Source organism: Chionomys nivalis, chromosome 6, assembly GCF_950005125.1.
Source record: "Chionomys nivalis chromosome 6, mChiNiv1.1, whole genome shotgun sequence".
Classification (NCBI taxonomy): Eukaryota; Metazoa; Chordata; class Mammalia; order Rodentia; family Cricetidae; genus Chionomys; species Chionomys nivalis.
The window spans coordinates 57,850,442-57,875,092 of NC_080091.1; the positions used below are offsets into that span (position 1 = coordinate 57,850,442).

At 45.6% G+C, this 24,651-nt stretch overlaps 1 protein-coding gene across 1 annotated transcript; it reads right to left on the reverse strand.

Moving 5' to 3' along the window:
• Nucleotides 1–807: 807 nt before the first annotated feature.
• On the reverse strand, nt 808–10,609 carry Cckar (cholecystokinin A receptor). The gene is made up of 5 exons (XM_057772513.1): nt 10,459–10,609; nt 9,527–9,778; nt 5,662–5,923; nt 3,194–3,321; nt 808–2,324 (listed from the first exon to the last, which is right to left on the reverse strand). The coding sequence occupies exons 1-5, from the start codon at nt 10,568–10,570 to the stop codon at nt 1,792–1,794; spliced, it is 1,287 nt and encodes a 428-aa protein (XP_057628496.1). The 5' UTR covers nt 10,571–10,609; the 3' UTR covers nt 808–1,791.
• Nucleotides 10,610–24,651: the final 14,042 nt, after the last annotated feature.

A 24,651-nucleotide genomic window follows, 5' to 3' on the forward strand; every position in this document is an offset into this window, starting at 1 on the left:
ATAGTTCCTCATGTAAGACTGGAGTCTGAAGAGGGAATAGCCTGCTTTGACAAGTCGGGTGTGGTGGGCAGTTCTGTGCTCAGCTGTTTCCCTTTAGAGCAGTCCATTAGGCACACCCACCACTGTGAGATGCACAGCGTGTCTAATTCTAGAACATCAGGGGCCCTAGCAGCCCCTGCGACTCTTCTTTTCCCTCTTCTGCATGGCAGCCTGGGTCACTGGGCTGTTCTGGCCTTATGGAAGGGAGAAGAAGAACGTCCATTCCTTGGATAATTGGCAGCTCGCAGCAACGAACTTTCCTTGATTCATATTTCCTTTTCTTTGTGTATTTTTTTTACTTTCTGCATGTGCCTACAAACTGTTTCTATTGGGAAGGTCCATATTAAACCTATTAAGAAGACGTGACTGCCTTGTACAAGAAAAAAAAGGATGGAAATGAGAGAAAAGGAGAGACAGGGAGGAAGGAAGCGAGGGACGGAGAGGGAGAGAGAGTGTGTGTATTGGTAGACTGCATTGGCACATGCTCTCTAGAAATGTTCTTCCCGGTGTCTCAATGTATAACTTTTTTCTATTTTTAAACAGAGAGTTCTCAGAGTTAAATGTTTTTCAGCTCTAATTTTGCAAAGAAACAAAGCTCACACAAAACTCCAACTCTTATGGAAGAACGGTAACACTTGCTGAATTTCAATATCCACTGCTAAGTTTTTAACACACAGAGAAGGTGACCATATGTTCAGTTTACACACACACACACACACACACGCACGCACGCACATGAGCAAGCGCGCGCACACACAGTGAGCCAATTATCAAGAACTACAAGATGGTAATAAAAACATACACACTTTTGGCATTCCAAGTTACCTGTGAACTGAGTCCCAGCTGTCAGTTTCCTTTGGGGCCTGACTGTACATTTTTCCACAGTAATACAACTTGTCCAGGTAAATACAACTCCCCTTCCTACCTGGAGGTCTTTCTGGAGAAGAGGAAGTATAGGTGAACAGAAGAAATTACATTGAGGTTTAAAACAAGTTGTGGGGTTAGGGTGCAAAGGAGAAGTCACACGGGTACAGTGTGACTTCCCTTCTGCACCTTGCCTTCGCTGACAGAAAACATGCCTTCAGGCTATTGGCCTTGCACGCTTTTCCCTTTGAGGAAATAAAAATCCGAAAACCTGTCTTTTAGACACACTCTTTTTGCTTTTCTGATGATGATGGGGACTTACACGTCTGCGTGTTCTCGATCAACCTCTAGATTAAAAGAGTCAGACCAGTCCCACAGTCAGGAGTGGCCAGAGGAGGTGTGCTTCACCCGCCCTTGCTGGCAGTGAGAAGGTGTGGAGTTGTAATATGTATGGGAAGTAGCCGTGGGTTCCCCGGGAAGGAAAGTGGTGACTGTAATTCTGCATGAGCAGAAGAAACAGCACAGCAGCATGTCACTATGGAGAGACCTCACCTGGGGTGTTCCAGGAAATTCTAAAGCTCATCAGGATCTATACCTCCATTTTCACCATGGACTTGGCAGTGACATTTGTGGCATGAGCCTTTTGGGGCTCCTGTCCCTGGTCTGAGGTTTCTTCCATGGTGAACACTATGGAAAATGTCTTGTCATTTTCTGACCCCACCTTAAGTTCCTTGTGGAACTCCATGAAGGATGAAAAGCATTGAAAAGTCCCCACGACAAGTGGGTCTCCCTTCTCCTTCACTACAGTTTCCTCTTCCTCCTTTCCCGTTTCTTCCTTGCTCCCTGGTCTCTCCCTTCCTGCTGCAGCGAAGGGCCAGCTATCATAGCTCAGGGCGGTGGAGCAGAGGTGCTCATGTGGCTGTAGGAATACCTGGTCAGTGATGCCCCGAGGGTCCTCCCATCCTCCTCCTCTCCCACCTCTCCTCTCACCCCTGGGGGACCAGGATTGGGGCAGCAAGGGAAGGTGGCCATGAAGCCCGAGCGAAACCGTTTGTTCATGAAGCAGTAGATGATGGGGTTCACACAGGAGGAGGTGTAGGAGATGAGGAGGATGAAGGAGATGGGAGTCCCCGAGAGGTGTCTCTCAGCAGAAGCCGTGTCATACGCCCTCCAGGCGTTGGCACTGAAGATGGGCATCCAGCACAGGAAGAAGAGGACCACAATGATGATGAGCATGCGGATCACGCGCTTCTTGGCTATCAGGTTGGCAGCGGAACTGCTGCTCCTGATGCGGTTGACTCTGCTGCCGCTGCTGCTGGTAGACAGCTGCTGAAGCTCCAGCTTCCGTGGGTGCCGGGATTTCTGCAGGTAACACCCATCACCGTCCTCATATCGGCTGCTGCCACTGCTCAGCTTCTTCTCTGCATGGGCAAGTGACATCATTTTATTGCTCAGGGCATGTCATGCCAGAGAGAAGATGTGAAGACCCTGAAGCCTTCCGTCCAGGAGGCCAAGCTGAACTTGAACTGGAGAAATGGACAGGCAGCTAGGCCTGTACTGGTTTATATCAGTATCTGTCTGTGCTAGGTCTGTCCTTACAATGAAATATAAATCATGCATACATATAGTAATTATAGTAGTAATAAAATCCTACACACAAAGATTGTAAGGCTGAAACTTATTACAAAATAAATATTAACACTCTTCTCCGTTCTTTCTTTCCTGTTTGCTTGCTAAGTGTTTAGATTACTTTTATTGCGAGGACTCCAAGTAACACAGAAAGTCAACAGGAGGCAGCGAGACTGCGTTATCTACATAGTAAGGAACCAAGGGAGGAGGCAGGGAGAGCAGGAAAAAGTTATGTCAACACAGGTGTTGGGGACAGTTTCAGTGGGCTCTAGAAGGGAGGCAGCATTGAGGGCAAGAAAGGAGTAGCAAAAAGATGGGCTTGTAGGGTGTGGACCTAATGTCTCAATGCCATGCGCAGGACAGAATCACCAGAGGGTATCTGCTCAGTGTTTACATTACAGTAAGCCTGGGGGACAGGACACTGTGCATGCAGCTGTCATGCGAGCATGTTTTCCTTTGATTTCACCTAGGACCCCACCAAGAAATGTCTCCTCATTTTACACACATGGAACTAGGGAAACCGGGTCTCCTGGCTTCCTATGACACCAAGGTTCGAACGCATGCTCTATGTATTCTGAGTCCTTCTAGCTAACTTTTATTTATTTAGTCCATCTAGCTTTTGAGTTCTTTTGGAATAAACAACCAGTCTAAAGATAGTTACCTTTAGAAGATTTCTTCTGGCTAGCGTCAAATTTTATTCCTTGGTAGAGTTCCAGAGAGATCAGCCCATAGGCCACCACCATCACAATCCCGGGGATGAGAAACAGGATGAGTAGCAGGAATGTTTGCCTAATACAATTAAAAGAAATCTAATCACCAGCGACTCCGGACCTTCAAGTTCTGATGGGCAAGAATGAGGTGGGGGCAGCTGGTCTGTGCAGACTCATATATTTCTAGAGCTTAACGTCCTTGAAAATTCCGTGTCTGGAGGTCAGGTCATTAGAACTTGTTTACTTCTCACTCTTTTTAAAGTGGATGTGAAGGCTACTTAAGTTGGGAAAACATGACAAACACATTCAAGGCTAACGGCAAAACCGTTAGCAAAGTGGTGAGTCCTTACAGCTCCAGATACTCAGGAGGCTAAGGCAGGAGGCTTGCTCAAGTCCAGGAGTTTGAGGTTAGCCTGGGTGACACAGTGAGACCCTTTATAAAAATGAGTAACATGCACAATAAATAAATAATGAAGCCTTTAAAAAATAATGGGAGCATATGGAGCGGATGTCCAAGGTGTTGAAATAATAAATTTGAAAATACTTCCCACCCAGTGAGGACTAGTGCTGGGTTCTACAGCCAAGGCTAAGCTCTTTACATGTGTGTCTCATCTTAACTCACATAAAAGCCTTTAATGTTATTACTATTATCTGAGTACCTATTGGAGACATGAAAAAATTGAGCCTTAAAGAGATTAAATGTGCCCGAAGTCACACAACTAATAGCAGAGGTGAGATTTGAACTCTATGACATATATAACAGGCTGCACAAGTTGTTGACTCTAGGAGTCATTAGATGCTTAGGTCAGAAACCATGGAAAATCTTTCAGTTTTAGCAAATGTAACACTTGCCACCTATAAATCCTCCCAAGTAACCCCTCTCCATCCCGCTGCGAAGCTGGTTTGGTGGCCCACAAAGTCTTAGTCCTGGAAGGATCGAGCTATGCTTTCTCTAAACAAAGTTGGGGTTGAGGATTCACAGCCTCCTGCTCTGTGAGTCTGGTCCCTAAATCACTTTTGCCGTCTGGCATGTGTAAGCTACAAATTAGACCATACAGTTGTCAGAGGCAAACAGTGGCTCGGCCATTTCTCATTGCAATTGGACATGTTTTGATAAGTCTTGGATAGCCTTCTCTTTTGCAGTGTAATGCTGTTTTGTGTGCATGTTGCTTGTTTGAAATGAACGGAAGAGGGTAAGGAAGCATGCTCTGGGTTTTTAGCCACTCCGGAATGTCTACATCCTGTTACTAAAACAACCCTATAATTAGGAAACGTAACCCACATTTGTGCCATCTTTTCATTAAAACTATTTTTATGACTTCTTATTTGAATCTTATAGCTGTATATATAACCTATATAAATAATGCAGATTTAGAAAAAAAGTCCGTATTATTAACTCCTTTAGAGATAAAGAACTGGTACTTCAAGGGGCTAAGCAAATTTCCCCAAGGCTATTTTGCTAGTGAGCAAATGAACTAGCATTGGAAAATCTTCTCTTCTGGTAAGCTATTCTGGGCAAACACAGTGCTTATAAACACTAGGAATCGGGTGTCAAGATAGCTTTGCTTGCCACCAAGCTTGATAACCTGTGTTTAATCCCTGGAACCCACGTGATAGAAGTAATCCTTCAAGCTGTCCTCTGGCCTCCACACATGCATGATGGCACATGTGTACCCCCACACATACACATACAAAGAGATTAATATTTTTAAAAACACTAGAAAAAGCTACATAAGATTTTGGATATTGGTTTCTCATCCATTCCTTAGAAAGTCATAACTCTGTAAGCCAGCCAGTCTGAACTCCTTGGGGATCATGGAGAAGCCTAGGTATAGTGGTTAAACACAGAGAGAGGCGTCGGCCCCTCCTAGCTTTGTGGATTTAGTCACTCTGGAACCTCTAAGTCAGTTTCCTTATCTGTGAAATGGACAGGTCAACATCACCTCATTTAGAACAGGTGTTGAGGATCTCGGTTTGCCACTGTGTTCTCTTCCTGTCAAGCTAGAATGACCCTTCTCAGGGGATCTCTGAGGCCCCACACTTGGGGGACTATGGGCCTCTAACTTTCTGGACTGTGAGCTTTTCTCTCAGTGGTGTAGCCACTCATAGGACGTCCATAATTCAGTAAATAACTTCTTATTCAGCTCTGTAAGGAGATCTAATTTGACTCTGTGGGTCACATGGAAAAAGGAGGCATGAAAGCAGGAGGGGAACTTGTTGGGGGGAAAAGGGGGTTCAGCCAGAGATGGAGGCAGATGGGAGAGGAAATGGGAAAGGGGACAGACAACTAAACATTATATAAATGCACGAAACTGTCAAAGAATAGTAATAGAAAAGGACTCTCCTTAGCAAGCCTCCAGGCCACCTGTCCCGTAGCCATCTGGCAGGGTGTTCCCGTCCCTCCAGGGCACCGCCTTACCAAGACTGCTGCATAGCATCGCTTGGCAACAGGAAGCGGCACATATTTGCCGTCTGGTTGTTATTTTTCGTAAAAGGCACCAAGTTGCTGTAAATGGGGTACGGAGTCATGATGGTGAAGGAGAGGCACCAGGTGGCAGCGATGACCTTCAAAGCGTGGGACTTCGTTTGCCAGACTCGGGACTGTAAGGGTCTGCAGATGGCGCCGTATCTCTCCAGAGAGATGGCTACCAGGTTGAAGGTGGAGACAGTCACGGAAGTGCCTGGGAAGAAGCATGGGCGGGAACACGGAAGTGACTCCGATTTAGCTTAAGTGTATCAGAGCTGCAGTTTAGTACCGTGTGGAAATGCTCAAGGGGTAAAGAAATGCTGTGTATACGTTTGAAAGATGATTTAGGGCCAGCTTTGGATCGAAAAGGACGTAAGGCAGTTAAGCATATGTACTTGCCAACACATCTCACTGCCCAGTTTCAGATAAGTTTATTGGCTTTGATTGCAATCTAACTCCAGCTTAGGCTGAAGGTACTCATTAATTAATAAACACGGGGATTAAAAATAAATTGCCATCCCACAGAAGGGCTTTTTGGAAACCTAGAGAAGAGTTCTAATTTTGATCACGACCGTGTAGTTAAGTAGACCTTAGAAGGCAAAAATCGCCAAGGACTCCATGATGTCAAAAGGTCACTGGGGTGCTGAAATTTCTAATACACAATTTAAAATAGAGAAACATTTTCAAATTTAAACTATCTGTTGAAAAACTGCATAGTAATAAAAGGTAACAGAAAAGAGGTTCTGGGACGAACTAACGGGTTCTGTGGGTGGCAGAAGCAGGTCTTTCCAGCCGTCCAGCCTTTGTGTTTTATAAAGCGGGCATGTTTAGCGCTTAGAGTGGGAGAGAGATGAATTGCGTCTGCTCTAACGCATTCACAGACACGCAGTCCAAAGGAGTCCCCACTTCTCCCGATGGTGCTGGGAGTGTGTGCTTACAGTAAAATCTTATCCTTTAAGCTCGCTTTAGAGCCTTCAGCTCTGAGAACTGTCACCAATTAACTGTTACCAACAGACTTGGGAACAGTCAAAACTTGACATCCTAAAACATCACTACTTACCAGGATAGATAGTAACCATGTATATATTTTTTTCTAATACCTTTAAGTAAAGCCTTTTTTGCAGGGGGGTGGGATTCACTCACTGTGTCTTACTGGACTTCCCTCTAAAGAGCCTATGACATGTAGAATTGAAAGCATAGCTCTAAGTCCCAGTAAGTGTGTTCCATACAATGGGTCCACAGTCACTCTAAAGTCACTGTCAATCACATCCTCCCCGCCCTGGCCACACACAAGTAAGGTGTGTGATGGGTTTTGTGAGCAGTATTGTCGAAGATATTACAAAATAGGGGGTAGGATCTAAATCACCAGAATTAGAAATTACAGGCCTGGTGGGGCATGCCTGTAATTCTACCACTTGGAAGGCAGATGCAAGAGAATCACCTCAAGTTCAAAGCCACCTAGCTACACAGTAAGATTCCAGGTCAGTCAAGACAACATACTGAACTCCATTCAGGCCTCCCACTTCACCTCAAAACCGCAAACCAATACCAAACAACAAGAAAAAGTAAATTTAACAAAGTAAGCTATCGTGACATTCCAAATAATCCCAGAATTATTTTGCTGTGTAATTTTGGCTATTAAAAATGTTCTGAGGTGAAATTCACATGGCACAGAATGGACCGCCTCAAAGCAAACAACAGTTCATGGCCGTCAGAGCCGCGTGACTCTGTGAGCATTTCTGTTAACTCTCCTCCCTGGCTAAGACTCAAGCACTGTGTCTGTCATATGCTCATGGATGGACCCCAGAAGTTAATGAGCTCAGAGCAATACTTCATGACCTAACCATAATCCTTGTCATTTTAAAGGCATTAGAATATGGTCAGGGGTCTTGAACACAGATGAAACATTTTTGGTCACTAATATGGGGCCATGAGGGTCAGAGATTCATTATCATTGTGTCTTCCTGTGGATCCTGAACACTCAGCTGGGAAAAATAAAGGTGTTTTTTTTTTGTTTTTTTTTTAAAAGCTTTAAAGTTTTCTTGTCTCAGAAGATTGCCCTAGTCCTACTCAGTACTATCTGTTTTACACAATTTGGTTCAGAATCAAATATCTTCTACACACACACACCTTACATCCCCTACACACACACATACACACACACCTTACATCCCCTACACACACACACACACCTTACATCCCCTACACACACACACACACACACCTTACATCCCCTACACACACACACCTTACATCCCCTACACACACACACACACACATACACCTTACATCCCCTATACACACACACACCTTACATCCCCTACACACACACACACCTTACATCCCCTACACACACACATACACACACACACACCTTACATCCCCTACACACACATATACACACACACCTTACATCCCCTACACACACACATACACACACACACCTTACATCTCCTACACACACACACACACACCTTACATCCCCTACACACACACACCTTACATCCCCTACACACACACACACACACACACACATACCTTACATCCCCTACACACACATACACACACACACCTTACATCCCCTACACACACACCCCTTATATCCCCTACACACATACACACACACACACCTTACATCCCCTACACACACATATACACACACACCTTACATCCCCTACACACACACATACACACACACACCTTACATCCCCTACACACACACACCTTACATCCCCTACACACACACACACACACCTTACATCCCCTACACACACACACATACCTTACATCCCCTACACACACACATACACACATACCTTACATCCCCTACACACACACCCCTTATATTCCCTACACACATGCATACACACACACACCTTACATCCCCTACACACACACACACACCTCACCCTCTTCTTCCTCGTTGGTTCTCAGAATGGGCAAGGGACAAGGCAGTGTGACAGACAGAGAGGAGCAAGGGACATGTATCTGTCTAGGGTTAGGTGAGCTTCAACAGCTGGCAAGCTGAGCTCTGAGCTCACCACTAATCTCATTCCAAACCCCAACCGCCATACTTCCCCTGACTTTGTGAGACAGGGAAGAGTTGATGCAAGTTCTTTACCAGGTGGTTGAGAAACAAGATCATGGAACTAAAGTGCTCAGCAAAATATCTGGCACATAAAAAGTACTAAAAAGTAGCTTTGTGGGTTTGTTATAATCGTCATTATGTTTGGTATAAGCGGGCAAACCAATCAGGGACTACTTCATAATCCATGGTCCTTAGGAACATATTCAACTTCTTATTAGGGACACACACACACACACACACACACACACACGGCCTAATATGCCCTCATGCTTTGAGAGAATAATCTGGGGAGTGAATCCTGACAGAAGAAGTTAGACTGAGCTGAAATGGTTTAAAATAGCCTCTATTTATCACAGAACAAGAAACACAACAGCCAAGAGCCCTGATTCTACACACCTGCTCCATTCCAAGAAACCCTGATCCAAGCTGGGAGTTAATCGGAATACAACCACCTGCCACCAGAAAGGTATAGAGTGACTTGATGTCACCTAAGAATTCTTGTCCTTCCACAAAGAGGCAAGCCCTCTCCATTTCCCTGTGCTTTTATATCAACTTCGGACACACACTTCCTGGCAAGTAGGAGGACTGTAAAGAGAACACTTGTATCCGTGTCCATGGGCCCAGACAGACAGATGCTTGGTGTTTAGGAACCCAGCAGGGCCTCTCTGCTGTGGCTGTCTAAGCAGGACGGAGGAAGAGCCCTGTCAACAGGAACAGGCAGCGACTCACCCATGAAGTAGGTGGTGGTCTTGCACATAGCACTTCCAAAGATGAAATCCTTGAGCAGGTTGGGGATGAGGTTGAAGGGCATGCAGAAGAGACAGAGCATGAGGTCACTGACAGCCAGGGACAGCAGGAAGATGTTGGTGACCGTCCGCATCCTCTTGTTCCGAATCAGCACTGTGATGACCAGCGTGTTCCCCAGCACACTGAGGAGGAATATCAAGGAGTACAGTAGAATCTGCACAGCAGGCTGCCACTCTGCAGAGGAATAGGGAAGAGATGGAGGCATGGGAGGTTAGGAGTGTGGACCCCCCCCAGGGAGTGGTCATTTCTGACGGTGTCCCCCACTGGTGTGCTTCACTGAGCCTGAGTATTCCTGTACGGGCTGCATTGCAGACACAAACCCAGGGAAGCACAGGACAATCCAATTGTTTTTTCAAAGGTTGGCGTGTCAACAGATCACCCAGGAGAGCAGTTTTTCCTAAGGACAATGCTCCTGAACCATGGTGGCTTTCTTTCCCTGAGGCTAAGCATTATTTTGCTTTAATCGCCTCTTCATGCTGGGTTTCCCCTAAGAAAAGGCAACCTCTACCCCTGACAATGCCTTTTCTGTAATGCCTGGAAGTCCCAGCTTCCACACTTGGCACCCTTTTCTTCCCACAGCTCTTCTATGCTTTTGTCACCCCCCACCCCAATTCTGCATGAGTCCCCAACTCTCTCGTGGGAATAATAAGAATATTCGACTGTAGATTTCTCTCACTCTTTTATCCAAACTTCTGAACATACAACTTCATTTAGCTTTGTCTCCCAGGGATTTTGCACGCACACACACACACACACACACACACACACACGTACATTTTAGTCAGCCTTGCTGTTGCTATTATCTCCTTGACTCGGTAATTTTCTGAACTCTAGTCCCAGCTTCCAACACCTACCTTTTGAAGGTTGAGGTTGATCCAGGCAGAAAAGAGTCTCATTTTCCAGGCCGAGTTCACAGGGGGGAGTAATGTTGCTCCCATTCATAAGAAGGCTTTCGACCACGTCCATCCTGCTGCTCTCTCCCAAGTGCTGGCGAGCTGGTGAATGGCTCACTCCTGGTTCATTCCTCTAATGACTGGAGAGTCTCCCAGAGGCAACCTGCCGTGGAGGGGCAGGGAGGGGGGATTTCCAGGTGTGGGCTTTGCAGTCATTCCTAAAGGCAACTCGAGTTCACCATTCTCAGACCGGCTGGGAAAGCATGCCCACTCCTGTGGGGAGAAGGCAGCCTGTGCATGGCAAGCCTGCTCCACCTTCCAGGTCCACCCCTCCCATTCCTGGGCCAGTCTGAGGCCCTGAGCATAGGCAGCCTGGCTGCATATTAACCCTTCCCAGAGTGAGGCCACATCTACACACACACACACACACACACACACACACACACACGGGGGTGGAGAAAAAAAGAGAGAGAGGGAGAGACTTCCCAATTACCACCTCTCCTCTCTGCCTGTCATTGTCCCAGACATATTCAGAGTGAAGCCTGAACTGTCTGAGTGAGACAGCATCAATTAACATGGTAACAGATCCGATAATGCAGACCGGCAGGACTAAGGGACACAGGGGGACTGCGCCTCTATCTCCTTATATATAAAGAGCAATTAGTGCCTTTTAGCTTTGGAGTCTTGCCCAGCAATGTGTATGGAGAGGCTTCTGGGTGGTTGTTAAGGTGTTACCAAGCACAGGGCAATGTCTTGTGGTCTCTGCCCTTGTTAACCAGGAAATGGGGATTCTTTGGAATACAGATTCCTAGGTCCTTAGTACTGTAGAAATCAGCAAGATTTCTCAGTCACTTATTATTATTATTATTTTACTGTTTTGCTTTGTCCACCCACCCCAGACCTGTTAACTGAGAGCCAACTGTTTGCTGTGTATTTTTCAAGCATGTCAGGAAACAAATCCACCCCAGAGGCTGTTAAGCGTGGAGCAGGGATGAGTGGGAAAGAATTAGGCCTCCCTGGTGGGGTGGGGAGTACTAGTGGTGCGGCCTGAGATGAGAAAACTTCCAAACAGGAAATAGTGTTTCTCTTGCAGAGGTCACAGCCAGTGCAAAGGGCCTGAGGCAGGAATGAGCTGGGCCTCGAGGAACAGAGAAGGGAATGTCGGGAATGGTGAGAGACCTACCTGTTCAGGGGCCTGGCTTTTTCACTAGTTGTACAGTATTTAAAAGTCCCTCACTGTTTGCTACACGACTGATCTCAGTTTGAACATCTGAGAACAGGTAACACACTAGGATTTATGTTTCTTTCTTTTATATAAATTTATTTATTTATACATCCTGGCTACAGTTTTCCTTCCCCACTCTGTTCCCACCCCCAATCCACTCCTCTTCCATTTCTGTTTAGGAAAGGACAAGTCTCCCATAAGTATCAACAAAATGTGGCCTATCAAGTTGCAGTAACACTAGGTACCTCCCACGTATTAGGGCTGGGCCAGGTGACTCACTATGAGGAATAGGGTCTCAAAAACCTGTACAAGAGCAGACAGCCCCTGTTCTCAATGGTAGGAGCTCCACAAGAGGATCAAGCTACACAACTGTAACATATATGCACAAGGCCTAGGTCAGTCTCACATAGGCTCTCTGGTTTCTGTTGTGTCTGTGAGCTCCAATGAGCGCAGGTTAGTTGATTCTGCGTTTTCTTATGGTGTCTTTGACTCCTCTGGCTTCTATAAACCTTCCTTTCCCTATTCTGCCTACTGTTTGGCTGTGGGTCTGTGTCTGTTTCCATCAGTTACTAGATGATGCCTCTGATGACAACTGGACTAGGCACCAATCCGGATGGTCACAGAGATGTGGTTCAGGCTATGGATCTGCTGTTGCTAAGAGTCTTAACTGGGGTCATTCTTGTAGATTCCCTTGTGCCAGGTTTTTACTTGACCCGAAATGACTCTCCCTTCCAGTCACTCATAGCAGTTTTATTTGTAACAGCCAGATCCTGGAAACAACCTAGATATCCCCCAGTGGAGGAATGGATAAAGAAAATGTGGTATATTTACATAATAGACTATTACCCATCTGTTAAAAACAAGGACACCAGGACATTTGAAGGCAAATGGATGGAACTAGAAAAAAATCATCCTGAGTGAGATAACCCAGACACAGAAAGAAAAACATGGTATGTACTCACTCATAAGTGAATATTAGTCGTAAAATAAAGGATAACCATGCTACAATCACAGATCCAGAGAGACTAGGTAATAAGAAAGGTTCATGGAGGGACACCCAGATCTCCCTGGGAAAAGGAAATAGAAGAGATTTCATGAGGGTAGGTGGGAATGAGAACATGAGTGAGCAGGTTGGGGTGAGGAAGGGGAGATTACTTTTCAGTCTACTTTCGAGTCTACAGGATCTGTGTTTCTGATTGGTTTGGCCCAGTGCACAATGACTTGATCTCTTTGCTAGGTAATCCCTGGTGCCCTTTGTATACAAATCTCCTGTTGTAGAGCATTTGTTTAACTATGCAAAGATGTGTTGCATTTGTTTAACTACGTAAAGATGTGTTGCTGTGTTACCTGGCCTGCCGAAGGCACCTGATTGGTCTAATAAAAAGCTGAAAGACAAATAGCGAGGAAGGAGGTATAGGAGGGATTTCTGGGCAGGAAGAGTAAGTAAGGAGGAGGAATTAAGGTTCAGGGAAGAAAGGGAACCGCCAGGGGCCAGACAGACAGACATGGAGGAAGCAGGAAAGTTGAACACACAGAATGAAAGAAAGGTAAAAAGCCCCAAGGCAAAATGTATGTGAATAGAAACAGGTTGAATTAAGTTAAAAGAGATAGTTGGATAAGTCTAAGAAGCTGAGGTCAAGCATTCATAATTAATAGTAAGTCTCCATGTCTTTATTTGGGAGCTGGTTGGCAGCCCAAAGAAAATGTCAACTGCAGTCTCCCATTGACAGAACCGAATGCTGAGTCTTTGCCCAGCCCCTCCCTGACCCAAAAACTAACTGGCAGTTTTTCCCAGAGGCTTATGATGAGGGGCTGAGAAGGCAGGTATAAAATCATAAATGTCTCTGTTTAGGGGACAAGGAGTCATAGAAACCAGATGGAAGGGAGATTTGGGGATCTGTGGGTAGTTATCAGGAAGACAAACTTGGATATCACACAGGTTGAGGATGAAATCCTGACTTTGCTGGAAAGTGCTAGGCGAGATAAAAATGACATCATAGAGCTTTTAACAGACATAGGCTGATCTGTGAAGACTGCAGTAAGCACACACGGCAGAGCTACAAGTCTTTCGCTGATAGCATAGCAAGGGCGTGATGGTTTTTAACACCAAAGGCCACAACTTAGAATCGCCCGAGAAGGTAGCCCTAACTGAGGAATTGTCCAGCTTGCCTTAATTGATATGAGGGGGTGTCTACCTCCAACGTTGGCTGCCCCTTCTAGTAGCAACCCAATTAAGGCTCGGGGACAGGTCTCCCCATCACCACTGAGTCAAATTATCCTGTTGTTGCTCCTGCAGCTTATTCCAGGCCTGATATTAGAACCAGTTTCCAGGCTCCTGACATGTACTCAGGGCCAGGGGCTCTCTGGGAATGCTTCAGTCTTGGGTGCCATAATTGAGGCACAATGTCCCTGCTGGTTGGGAAGAGTATTGCTTTAAAGTCTGGGCACAACTGTCACCTCTCCCCTGGGTTGATGGCTGACCCAAGCATGATGGACCACGGAAGGGCCTTTTGTTGGAGTTCATAGGGCTATCAACTCTGAGGGGCATATGCTACTGTACGCCCTGAAGCCAGAGGAACTGAGGGCTTGGATTGGACATACTCTGAGCCAAAATGAAGCCCAGTTTGGCTAAGTTCTGTCCTTCCTTCTTTGCTCCCCCTTCTCTTAGGGAGAGAGTGCTAGGGACTCTGCAGATGACCACAGCGGCATCACACTCCTGAGTGTGGCATTTCTCAAATTTTAGTGCTCTTCTGACAGCCAGGCTTAGTGGTTGAATGATGGGGACTTACGGGCTCCTTTCCAAGGATCCTGATTCTTCTGCCCTGGCCTAGGATTCCGTGTCTCTATCCAGCAGCCCCAAGTGAGTCAGAGGCCAGCAGGCTCTGAGTTGCCTGTGGGGAGTTTCCCGGAAGCCAGTGAGAGAATGAGGAGCAGCTCAGACACAGGGATTGAAGCCTGGCACTCACACCGCAGGTCATGAAGCCCGAGTTTACTCAGCTGTAAAACAGAATAAATGACACCACCTATGAACCAAAACATATGGGAAAATGCATAAAACATGGTCTGGGTCCTAATTGTCATTATTAATGCCTAAGATCAATGCTAGGAGTGCTGCCTTTATCCCTATTGTCATGTCCAGATTAAGGGTTTGTCTCTCCAGTTTTCCCACACAGCATGTGAAATACAGAATGGTGTCAGTAAGTGGGAATGCATAAATACAGGGCAGTTAGGGGAGCCAATATTTTGTGGCTTATCAAGCCCTTATATACCTTGGTCATATGGCTGCTCTCCTGGCCAACTCTGGATTTTTATTCCTGAGTTTGTGGTGAGTCAATGATAATAACTGTTAAACTAAAAAAGAGAGTCAACTGGGAGATGGGAAGGGGGGTGGGGTATCTGTTGCAATCCCAGCATGCTTAGCTCTTGTTCCAGTCCTCAACAAACATGTGGGGTGTATGCACGTGCATTTGTGTGAGCACAGGCACATGTGTGCCACATTGAGTGCATGGTGGTCAGAGGGCAGTCTCAGAAATTGATCCTTACTCTCCTCCTTGCTTGAGACAGGATTTTAGCAGCTGTTCACTGCCCTGTATGCTGGGCCAGCTGTCCTGTGAACTGAGGGACGTTCTCCTATCTAGTTCCCATTGCACCACACCCAAGTGCTGGGGTTAAAGACATATGCCACCACAGCCAGCTTTCCATGGGCTCTGCGCATCCAAATCGAAGTCCTTACTCTTTCATGGCATGCTTTCTCCACGGAGCCCTTGTCCTCCTTCCTCAACATGTTTCTATCAAACCTTCTCCTGGCGTAGCTCTGGCTCAATGCTAATGGGAGCTCAGTGGCTGGGATTCCTGTCCTCGCCTGCGCTCAGGTAACTGTGGAGATCACCCGGAAAGGCAGCGGGCACGCTAGAAATGCCATGTGCTCTGATTGGCAGCAATTCCACGTGAATTGACAAAAAATTGTTCAAATTGAGTAAGAATGGCCTAAGTGTCTCCCCAGTCTTCGAGATACACAATAGCAGTCAGGGCTGAGCCTGAGAGCGCCAGGCAATTTGAAAATCACTTTAGAAACCCGAGCCTTTTTCGCCAAACACTGAACCAGAAAAGACGAGCAATTTTAGTGGGGTTCCCCGAGATGATTAACTTCTCAAACTCATTTCTGTCTTAAGGAACAATTCTTCTAAAACACCAAACCAACAATATTTATATGTGCAATTTTCCTCACTATAATGTTAAAGATGGTCATAAAAATTAATGGGAAAGAGGTAGTTATAAAAACAACGGAAGTTCCAGAAACGGGCAGGGTTGCTTCTCAGTGTGAAGCCATTTGAAAGAAACACCCTCTAACAGCCAGGAGTTGTTAACATTGATTGCCAGTGTGAAAACCCAATTCACAGATAGGGCAGTGTGACATTGCTTAAAGCTCCCCATCTGGGCAGCCGCCCTCCGCCTCTGCTCAGAATGTAACTGTCGAAATTCCTTATTCTTCGGTGCCTTTCATCTAATGTCTTAGCTGTCTGTAAGGGGCAGACCGGGGGTTTCCCTGCTTTCCCATTGTGTGCTGGGTAAGATGGGTACATCCAGGGAAGGGAGCCCAGATGGCTGAGGCCCTGTATCCTCCCTCCCCGCAGAGGGCAGCCAGTTGGGCTGCCATGTGGGAGAAGTCACCACGGATCCCCACTAAAGAATACTCCTGTGCCTTTACTCTAGGGAGAGGCAAGCCTTTTTGAAGAGATTAGTGTTTAGCAATCTGAGTGGGAGGGGCAGCTTCATGGGTAATGTGCTTCTCAAACCCAAGGAATTGAGTTTGAGTCCTCAGCCCCCAGGATGAGCAGCGTCCCTCTGTGATTCCTGGCTGGCGAACAGAGATAGGAGGGTCTCCAGTGTTTGCTGATTTCTAGCCTGGCCAAATCTGTGAGCTGCGTGTTCCACAAGAGACCTTGCCTCAAAGAATAAGGTGGAGCGTGACCCAGGAAGAGACCCAGTGACCACTGGCCTCTATGTGTGGGTACCACAGCAGAGCTTTTGGGACGTAGCATTGTTTCTTGTTTCTTTACTTGTAAAATGGGTTCACAGTGGTGACATTTACCGAAGAGCTGCCAGGATGTTCTCCACTGCGGTGTGTGTGGAAAAACACAGCAGGGTGCTTGGATGCTGCAAGGCCCAGCAGAAGACCAACAAGAATGAGTTTTCGTGGTTTATGTTGAAAATCAAAGCCCTAGTTCGCTGCCTCAAGATGATCTTTGCTAATGGTTAGGAGGGCACCCTTCCAGCCCTGCGGTTTTCAAAACCAACGTTGGAGAGATACTCTGTATGCAGTATCTAGCTGATGCTCCGTTTCCAAGCTTGTCATTCTAAGATAAGTGTCTACCTCAAAATGAGAAAAATTACTTTCGTAGTGTTCGGGGGGAAATGTAATTATTTTTTTTTAAAAAATTTAATTAAAGAAGGAAAAAAAATCCCGATTCCATCACCCAGAATATTTAAAATCCATTTTCCACCTGTGATGTGTAAAAATGGAATAGTCTTTTGTATGCACAGCACAGGCCCTTCACATTTTCTTCCTCGTTTGTGTGTGTTGTACATGTGTATGCATACACTTTTGGCATGTTGTATGGGGATGGTCTCCATCACTCAGTTTCATCATTCCACATCCTTATCCATAAAGTACAGACCACAGCGTAAAACCCCACGGCATTCCAGGGAGTCCATGGGATATATGTGTGAAGGTTGTACATGGAAGAAACCATGCAGGGTTGATATAAGCACCTGCACTTCATGAGCCAAAATGTTCCTCTAGGTTTGTACTCTGGTGTGCCATGTCCTATATCAGAGTTCTCCATGACAGAGCATCCTGCTGTTATGAACGAGTATCTTCAAAGTGGCTCCCACGTGCCTTCAAGTCCTTCTCTCGTCTTCCTTATCTTGTAACATCTAGTACTTACCTTCCATCCAGGAGCTCAGCTGTGGTCAATGTCACTGTTTTTATTTATTTATTTATTTATTTAGACTTTTTGAGACAGGGTTTCTCTGTAGCTTTGCAGCCTGTCCTGAAACTAGCTCTTGTAGACCAGACTGGCCTCAAACTCAGAGATCTGCCTGCTTCTGCCTCCCGAGTGTTGGGATTAAAGGGGTGTGCCACCCTTGAAATAACTGGAATCTCACCAGAAAAGCATCAAGTTTATGACCAGGAGGCTTCCCCACACATTCCCACAGTGCCTGGTCCCTGACCAATAAGCAGAAATGAGAACTGGGTACTCGAATAGCCTCTATAGGCCATTAACCTCAGACAACCCCTGTGAAAGTGACATCGACTCTGGCTCTAAACCCCAAATCCCACTCACTCTCCACCCCCCTGCTCTCCTGCTCTGCACCCCAATCCAGATTCTTTCCCTTTGTGCAAATGAAGAGGACACACTCCCCAGCAGAGGGCTAGGTATAAGAGACAGCCGTGACAATGCCAGTGAGGTGGGAGGTCTTTGTCCCCACTGAGCCAGCAAAGTGCCCCACACCTTACTGCCAACATCATCATCCCAGTAACCAGTTCCACTCATGCCAGGACAAGGCCACTGAGCACTCTTGGGTCACTAAAGCCCTGCTGTTGATGTGCCTCAGAGGTGTGGGGAGCAACCCAGTGTGCTTCGTATGGGAAAGTGGTCTGACCACTTGTGTTCACTTTCTATTCTGGGATTTTTTAACAGCTACTGAGTCCATTAGCTGAACTAACAGTGAGAGCAATTGAAGACCCAAGTGCCTCAAAATGTTTAGACACATAATGCTTATCTGGCCTAATGCCTAGGAGAGTGGAGCCAGAATGGAACTCTTGATCCCAGGGCCCTCCATGTCCTGAAAACTGAAGGAGAAGTGTCAGATTGGAGGATTAAAAATATAACGCATACATACGCTAATAAGATACGTTTCAGTTTGAAATTCAGTTCTGCCAGAAAACTCTTCACTGGTGGCAGAGTAACTTCATCTCCCAAGGACACAACCTCACAGCTTCCTGTGCAGTGCTCTGTGCCATTGTGATCCCCATCTCTTCCCACAGTGAACCCCGAGGTTCTGGTAGTCATTATCAATGATGTATGACACCTCAGTTATTTCTACAGTTTCTGGTGCACTGTTCACATTTACTAAATGTTGCTTGGGCAGGAGAATAAACAGATGGAAGGACTGAGATCACTCGGTGTCATTTTATCATTCCTACAGGTAGGGGAAGATTTGAGTCTGAAACAGTAGGATTTTCAGACTGGGTAAAATGATGCACTTTGCATGTGATGTAATTTGAGAATTACTTTGAGAATTCAAGTCTCTTAAATGAAGTGCTTTTCAGGTAGGTGTCTCTATGATCCTTGTGTTCTGGAGAGGCTGAGTCACTTCTTCGGGGCCACAGCAAAGCACACAATGTTTCCCACTAAAATGTTTCTTGAGATTTTTGGCATCCTGAATGCTGCCAGGACTCAAATGTCTGTGTCCTCTACCCCTACTGTTAATTCCTAAACCCCAGTGTGGAAGTGGTGGACGCAGAGCTTTTGGGAGATGACAAGGCCTCAAAAGCCATGATTGCGTCTTCCTCCCCCCTTTGCCACATGAGAACACAGAAAATTGTCTTTCCATGAACTAGGAAGCAGTCCTGCCTCACCAATGCTGGCTCTGCCTTGAACCTGGTGTTCCCAGATTCAGGGACTGAACAATAAATGCTTTCTTTGTTTACAGGTAGAGTTTAATGGCCATCAGAGTAGGCTCACACAGATTCTCTTTGGAAACCCAATATTACAAAAAAATTAGGAAGTATGTAGTTCTCAGACGAGGCAGAAAGTTCAAGGCAGTTTCTTTATTCATTAACCAATGAAAGCAACACATATTCAGAAGGACCTCCCACACCATAAACCTTAAAACCCAGTCAGTCACCCACCGAGGTTGGTGAACATCATGACAGTATTCCACGCCCTGAGTCAGACACATCTAGTTGCCTTCTATATTTTACAATTATTTTTTAAGTGCTACTGTGAGTTAATACAGGGTTGTAAAACTTTAACATTAGAGATGGTGTCCAAAGTCCTTTTCTTCAATTGATTGCAGGTCCCTTTCTTGGAGTAACCATAGTGAACAATTAATTTATATAATTATGAGAATACACTAAATATCTGCAGGTCTGAAAACTACATGGCATGATTGAATGTTATTTGAAAGATTATACAAAGTACATTTTTATGTTTCTTTTTTATTTTTGCAAATGTTTCCCATTTAAACTCCGGTATAGCATTCCCGGTAAGACAGGACTCATGCCTCTGTATAGGACTGGGTGGCTCCTAGAGTTTTTATTTCAAATGGAGCCGCAGTAAATACCTTCGTGCATCATTTCAAACCCAGAGGCAGATATTTGCTAGTAACAACACCCAAACCCTAGAACTACTGGGTGACAGAATGTACAAGTTAAAAAATATATGAATTTGGGTCTGGGGAAAAGACTCAGTGGTTAAAAGTACCAATAGCTTACAACTATTTGGAACTCCAGCTCCAGGGGTTCTGATACCCTCTTCTGGTCTCCGAGAGCACCAGATACACACGTGGTACACAAACAAACACACAGAGAACACACATGGGTCATGGCTGGGAGATTGCTCAGTGGTTAAGAATGCACACTTCTCTTGCAGAGGACCAGAACATTTTTCCCAGCATTTATTCACACCAGGAGCTCACAACTGCCAGGTAGTCCAGCTCTGGGGGATTCCACACCTCCGTGGAGACCTACACTTATGTGCACATAGCCTCCTGCACATATAGTTGTAAAAGGTGGGTGTGTTCATTTTCCCCTGAAAAGCTGTTTATATTCCCACTAATACTGTAAAATATGCCCATGCCCAAGTATTACTTTTATTAGTAACATTCACAAGTTCTTCATTCTGATGGATAAAAAGGATTCTTCTTCTTATTTTAGTTTTAATTTTTGAAGTTAGATATCCAATGTATTTTTATATTTTGTATTTTTTGTCTGTGAATTATGTTTCCTTTGTTTTTTTATATCATTTTTTGTCATTGTTTAATGAACCTGACTTTTGTACTCTGATTAAAAATATTGCTTAACTTTGTCAAACATTATTTTTTAGTGTATACCAAACACTCACAGGTAATTATTGGTTGTTATTCATGGCTAACCATAAAAAGATGCTTTTATAAAGACAAAATCATGCTTACCTCCAACTTCAACCTATTGGTTATAGACCTATTTTCTACAGAAAATAGAAATGAACATCATAAACATCTTTTAGGCTGAGTGGTAGAAACAAATAACATCTGATTTTAGTTCATAACTTTTACAATAGGTCTGTTTTATTTTCACTTCCAGCCAACGTCGACGAAATCAAATGGTTAGCACAGCAGGGCAAAGTCTGCATGGAAGCAAAATTGTTTTTGTTCAAGAACTTTTAAGACAAAATTTACAAAAGCATTTTTCATAATAACCTCAGCTTGGGGAGATGCAGAGACATTCTGTTCTCTTATCCCTTTGTGAAATTACCTACAAAATCATTGTCCTTAAAATCGGCTCCTGGTGCTGAGAAACTGGGCAACTTCTTGTGAAACTGAAAGGTTGTGAGCCTTTCTGTATTCCAGTGATGCTCTCCAGGTCATGGGCTTCTTTATGAGCTTGACTTTCCTGAAAGCCTCTAATACGAGCAAGTACCGGATAATTATTGCTTCTGAGTCCCAGGAAACAGTGGCCCTAGGAACAAACGCACCCTTAGTCTTTCTTATCTGAGCTTCCACGGTCTCCAACCACCACATGCAATGTTCATCAAGTCGTGTGTCTATTCCTTGATTCCCTCTAGTCCCTCTGAGTAGATATTCTACCTTCTGTGTATCCTTAATGCTTGCTTCATGTGAATTCATGCGTGAGTATATGAATGAATGGATGGATTTATTAAACACGATGCCTGTTTAGAAGCAGCTTATAAGTCTCTCTATGCCTTTCCAAGAACCCCCTCTGCATACGGAAACTTTTAAAATAGTGTTTTTAATTACTATCAGGTAAAATAGTAATTGGAGCTATGAGCATATTTTCATGAACTTTAATGTGTGCACAGATTCATGGCCTCAGCTCTATAAGCAAGCTGTCGACTGCTCCTCCTCCATTGTTGGGAGCAGTGAGACCCCAGATCCTGAACTTCTTGTAATCCCCTGACCTGAGTGCCTACAGCTGCTCTTCTAGCTTCACCTTCTCTTCCAGGAGGGTCTTGTCTGCAGATGGCTGCTCTGTCTTTGGCTCACAATGACCCAAGTCCTTTTCCAGGTTCTGGCCACTGTTCATCTGTTTTGTAAGTGTGCACAACATGCGGGAGGAGAAGGCCTGAGAGACAGCGCCAACGCCGGGAGACTGCGCCCTGCAAGCCTCACGCACCGAGTCGCCATGCTTGCCCCCGCGGCTGTTGGGAGCAGTGAGACCCCAGATCCTGAATTTCTTGTAATCCCCTGATCTGAGTGCCTACAGCTGCTCTGAGCACGAGACCTTCAGGAGTTCCTGATGGCAGGAGAGTGGTTTCTGGTGGGTTTGGCTGGGGCATGACTATCTCTATATAATCTGCCCCTGAACACAATAAAGGGGGCATTCTTGGGGAATTCAAGGATGACCCGTGTCGCTGTCTCTCAGTCTGTGTGTGTTTGTGTATTTTAACCTCCAGCCCCTTGCCCGGAGCTCGCGAACTGGGTGCCAGCGCACAGAGCACAGTACTTTCAGTGGCATCATTCCCTTCCAGGTTTCCCCAAACCTCTTCCTTGTTTGTCTCCCCTACTCCTGGGACCCTCTCACTTATTCCCTATTACGATCTTTTTGTATTTTGAGAATTTCTTATGAATGGAATCATAGAGTATGTGATCTTTGAAGAATGACCTTTGTATTTGAGATGAGTCTAATCAATGCATTTGAGATCCATTCAAGTCATGTGCTCCAATAGTTTGCTTTCTTCCACTCCTGAGCAGTGTTCCTTTATTGGTGGGACCTCGGTGCACCTATCCAAACACCCACCCAAAACAGTTTGCCTTGTTTTCAAACTCAGAGTGAAAATGGGTATTGATTATTGATTATTCCTGTACTATTCTTTGGTGCAAAACTGAGTCTTAATTTCTCTCAGGTTAATTCCCAGTAGTAGGAGTGTTGGATTGTCTGGTATACGCAGGTTCAATTTTTGAAACAAATTGTCAAACTGTTTTCCTGTGGGGTTATATCAAGCATTCTTTGAGGGGAAAAAAAACTCCTTTCCTTTTTTTCCTTTTCTCGGGACAGAATCTTTCCCAGGCTGCTCTTGGACTATACAAAATATTAGCTCACTCCTTGTCCTTCAGGTCCAGGAGCCTTGCAAGGTACAGCCCATGCCAATCTTTCCTTCCTGGCTTCCCAAGGCCCACTGTTTCATAGGGTCAGATTCCACCTGCACCCCTGTTAATAGCTAATGAGAGAAACTCCTTCATCCCTTTAGAAGACACCATGCCCAGTGTTCTCTAAACCCAGACTTAGGGACGGGGCATGGGATGCCCAGAGGCCCTGCCTGACACTCTGATGCTCAGTAAAGGGTCAAGGTGAGCCCCACCTCTTCTGTTTATTTTTCCCTATACCTGTGTCACCTTTCCCTCACTGAGCATTTAGCTTCCCTGAAGTAGGTAAGATGCTGAGTGAGGGCCATTTCTGTGGACTTGAGTTCACAGAGGTCATTCGGAATTGTCAACCCAGGATTAAGAACACAGTAAATTCTCTCACCCCATTACCCACCCCCACCACAGGATTTATGCACCATAACACCATCAGACTCGCCATTCCCAGAACACTCTCTGCCTACTCTGGAGTCCTTCTTAGTCCGGTACAGGTCATTCTCTGTAGAATGTTCTCTACAGAAATTCTACCTTCTGTGTATCCTTGATGCTTGCTTGACGTGACTGCGTGCACGGGTAGATGAACAAGCCCCGGGACCATGCATCTCTTCTTTCCTCCCGCTCTGCCATAACGAGGGTAGTGTGACAATTTTTTTTTTACTCAACTTTCTGTGCTGTGTTATCGATATAGAAAAGGGAGCTATGTTTAGATGAAGATTCTGAAGCCTCTCTTCTGGATTTCTTCTTTGGGTCTAATCACCTACAGCAGCACCTTGGTTGCAGGGTCTCGGAGAGGCAGGGGATCCAAGTGGTGCACAGATTGAAAGTAGTCTTTCCCAAAGTTTGCCAAAGGCACCGTCATCTCTTAAAAGAAGCTAAATGGAATAATCCCAACCTCCTGTTCCTTATCTCACAGCCCTGCTGATGAGCTGCATGACTTAAGGCCTCACGGTCTCACATTGTGATGTTACTCAAGTTGTCTGATTCTTGACAAACCGTCACAGACATGGGGGATGAAATGAGATTTTTCTGTGTCTGTCTGTCCCCCTCAAAGAATCTCGACATGACACAGAACCTCTTTCTCAAACTGGCTCTGGTCAGCGAGGCAGGGGTGCCTTCTGTTAGTAAAGCCACATCAGCGTCGGCTCTGTGCAAAGCTGGAGGGACCACACAGGCCCGCTAAGGGATGCTGCCGCTCCCGTTTCCTCTTGCTGCAGAACCTCTTTGGCAGTGTGTTGGATTTTCCTCGCTTCGGGAACTGATCACCCTAGGTGTCACACAGCTCAGGGTCATTCTGCTGTCCCCCACATAATGACTACACGGTGGGCAGGCACAGTGGTGGCCCCTTTCCATCCCACTGAGCTTGTCTTTCATGTCCCCTGGGCTTGTTGACTACAGAGCAGTAAGGACTGCAGAGCGGGATGAGAGTGTTCTGGGGATGGCGAGTCTGAGGGAGTTCTGGAGCATAAATCTGTGGTGGGGGTGGGTAATGGGGTGAGAATTCACTGTGTTCTTAATCCCTCGGCCATTCCGAATGACCTCTGTGGACTCAAGTCCACAGA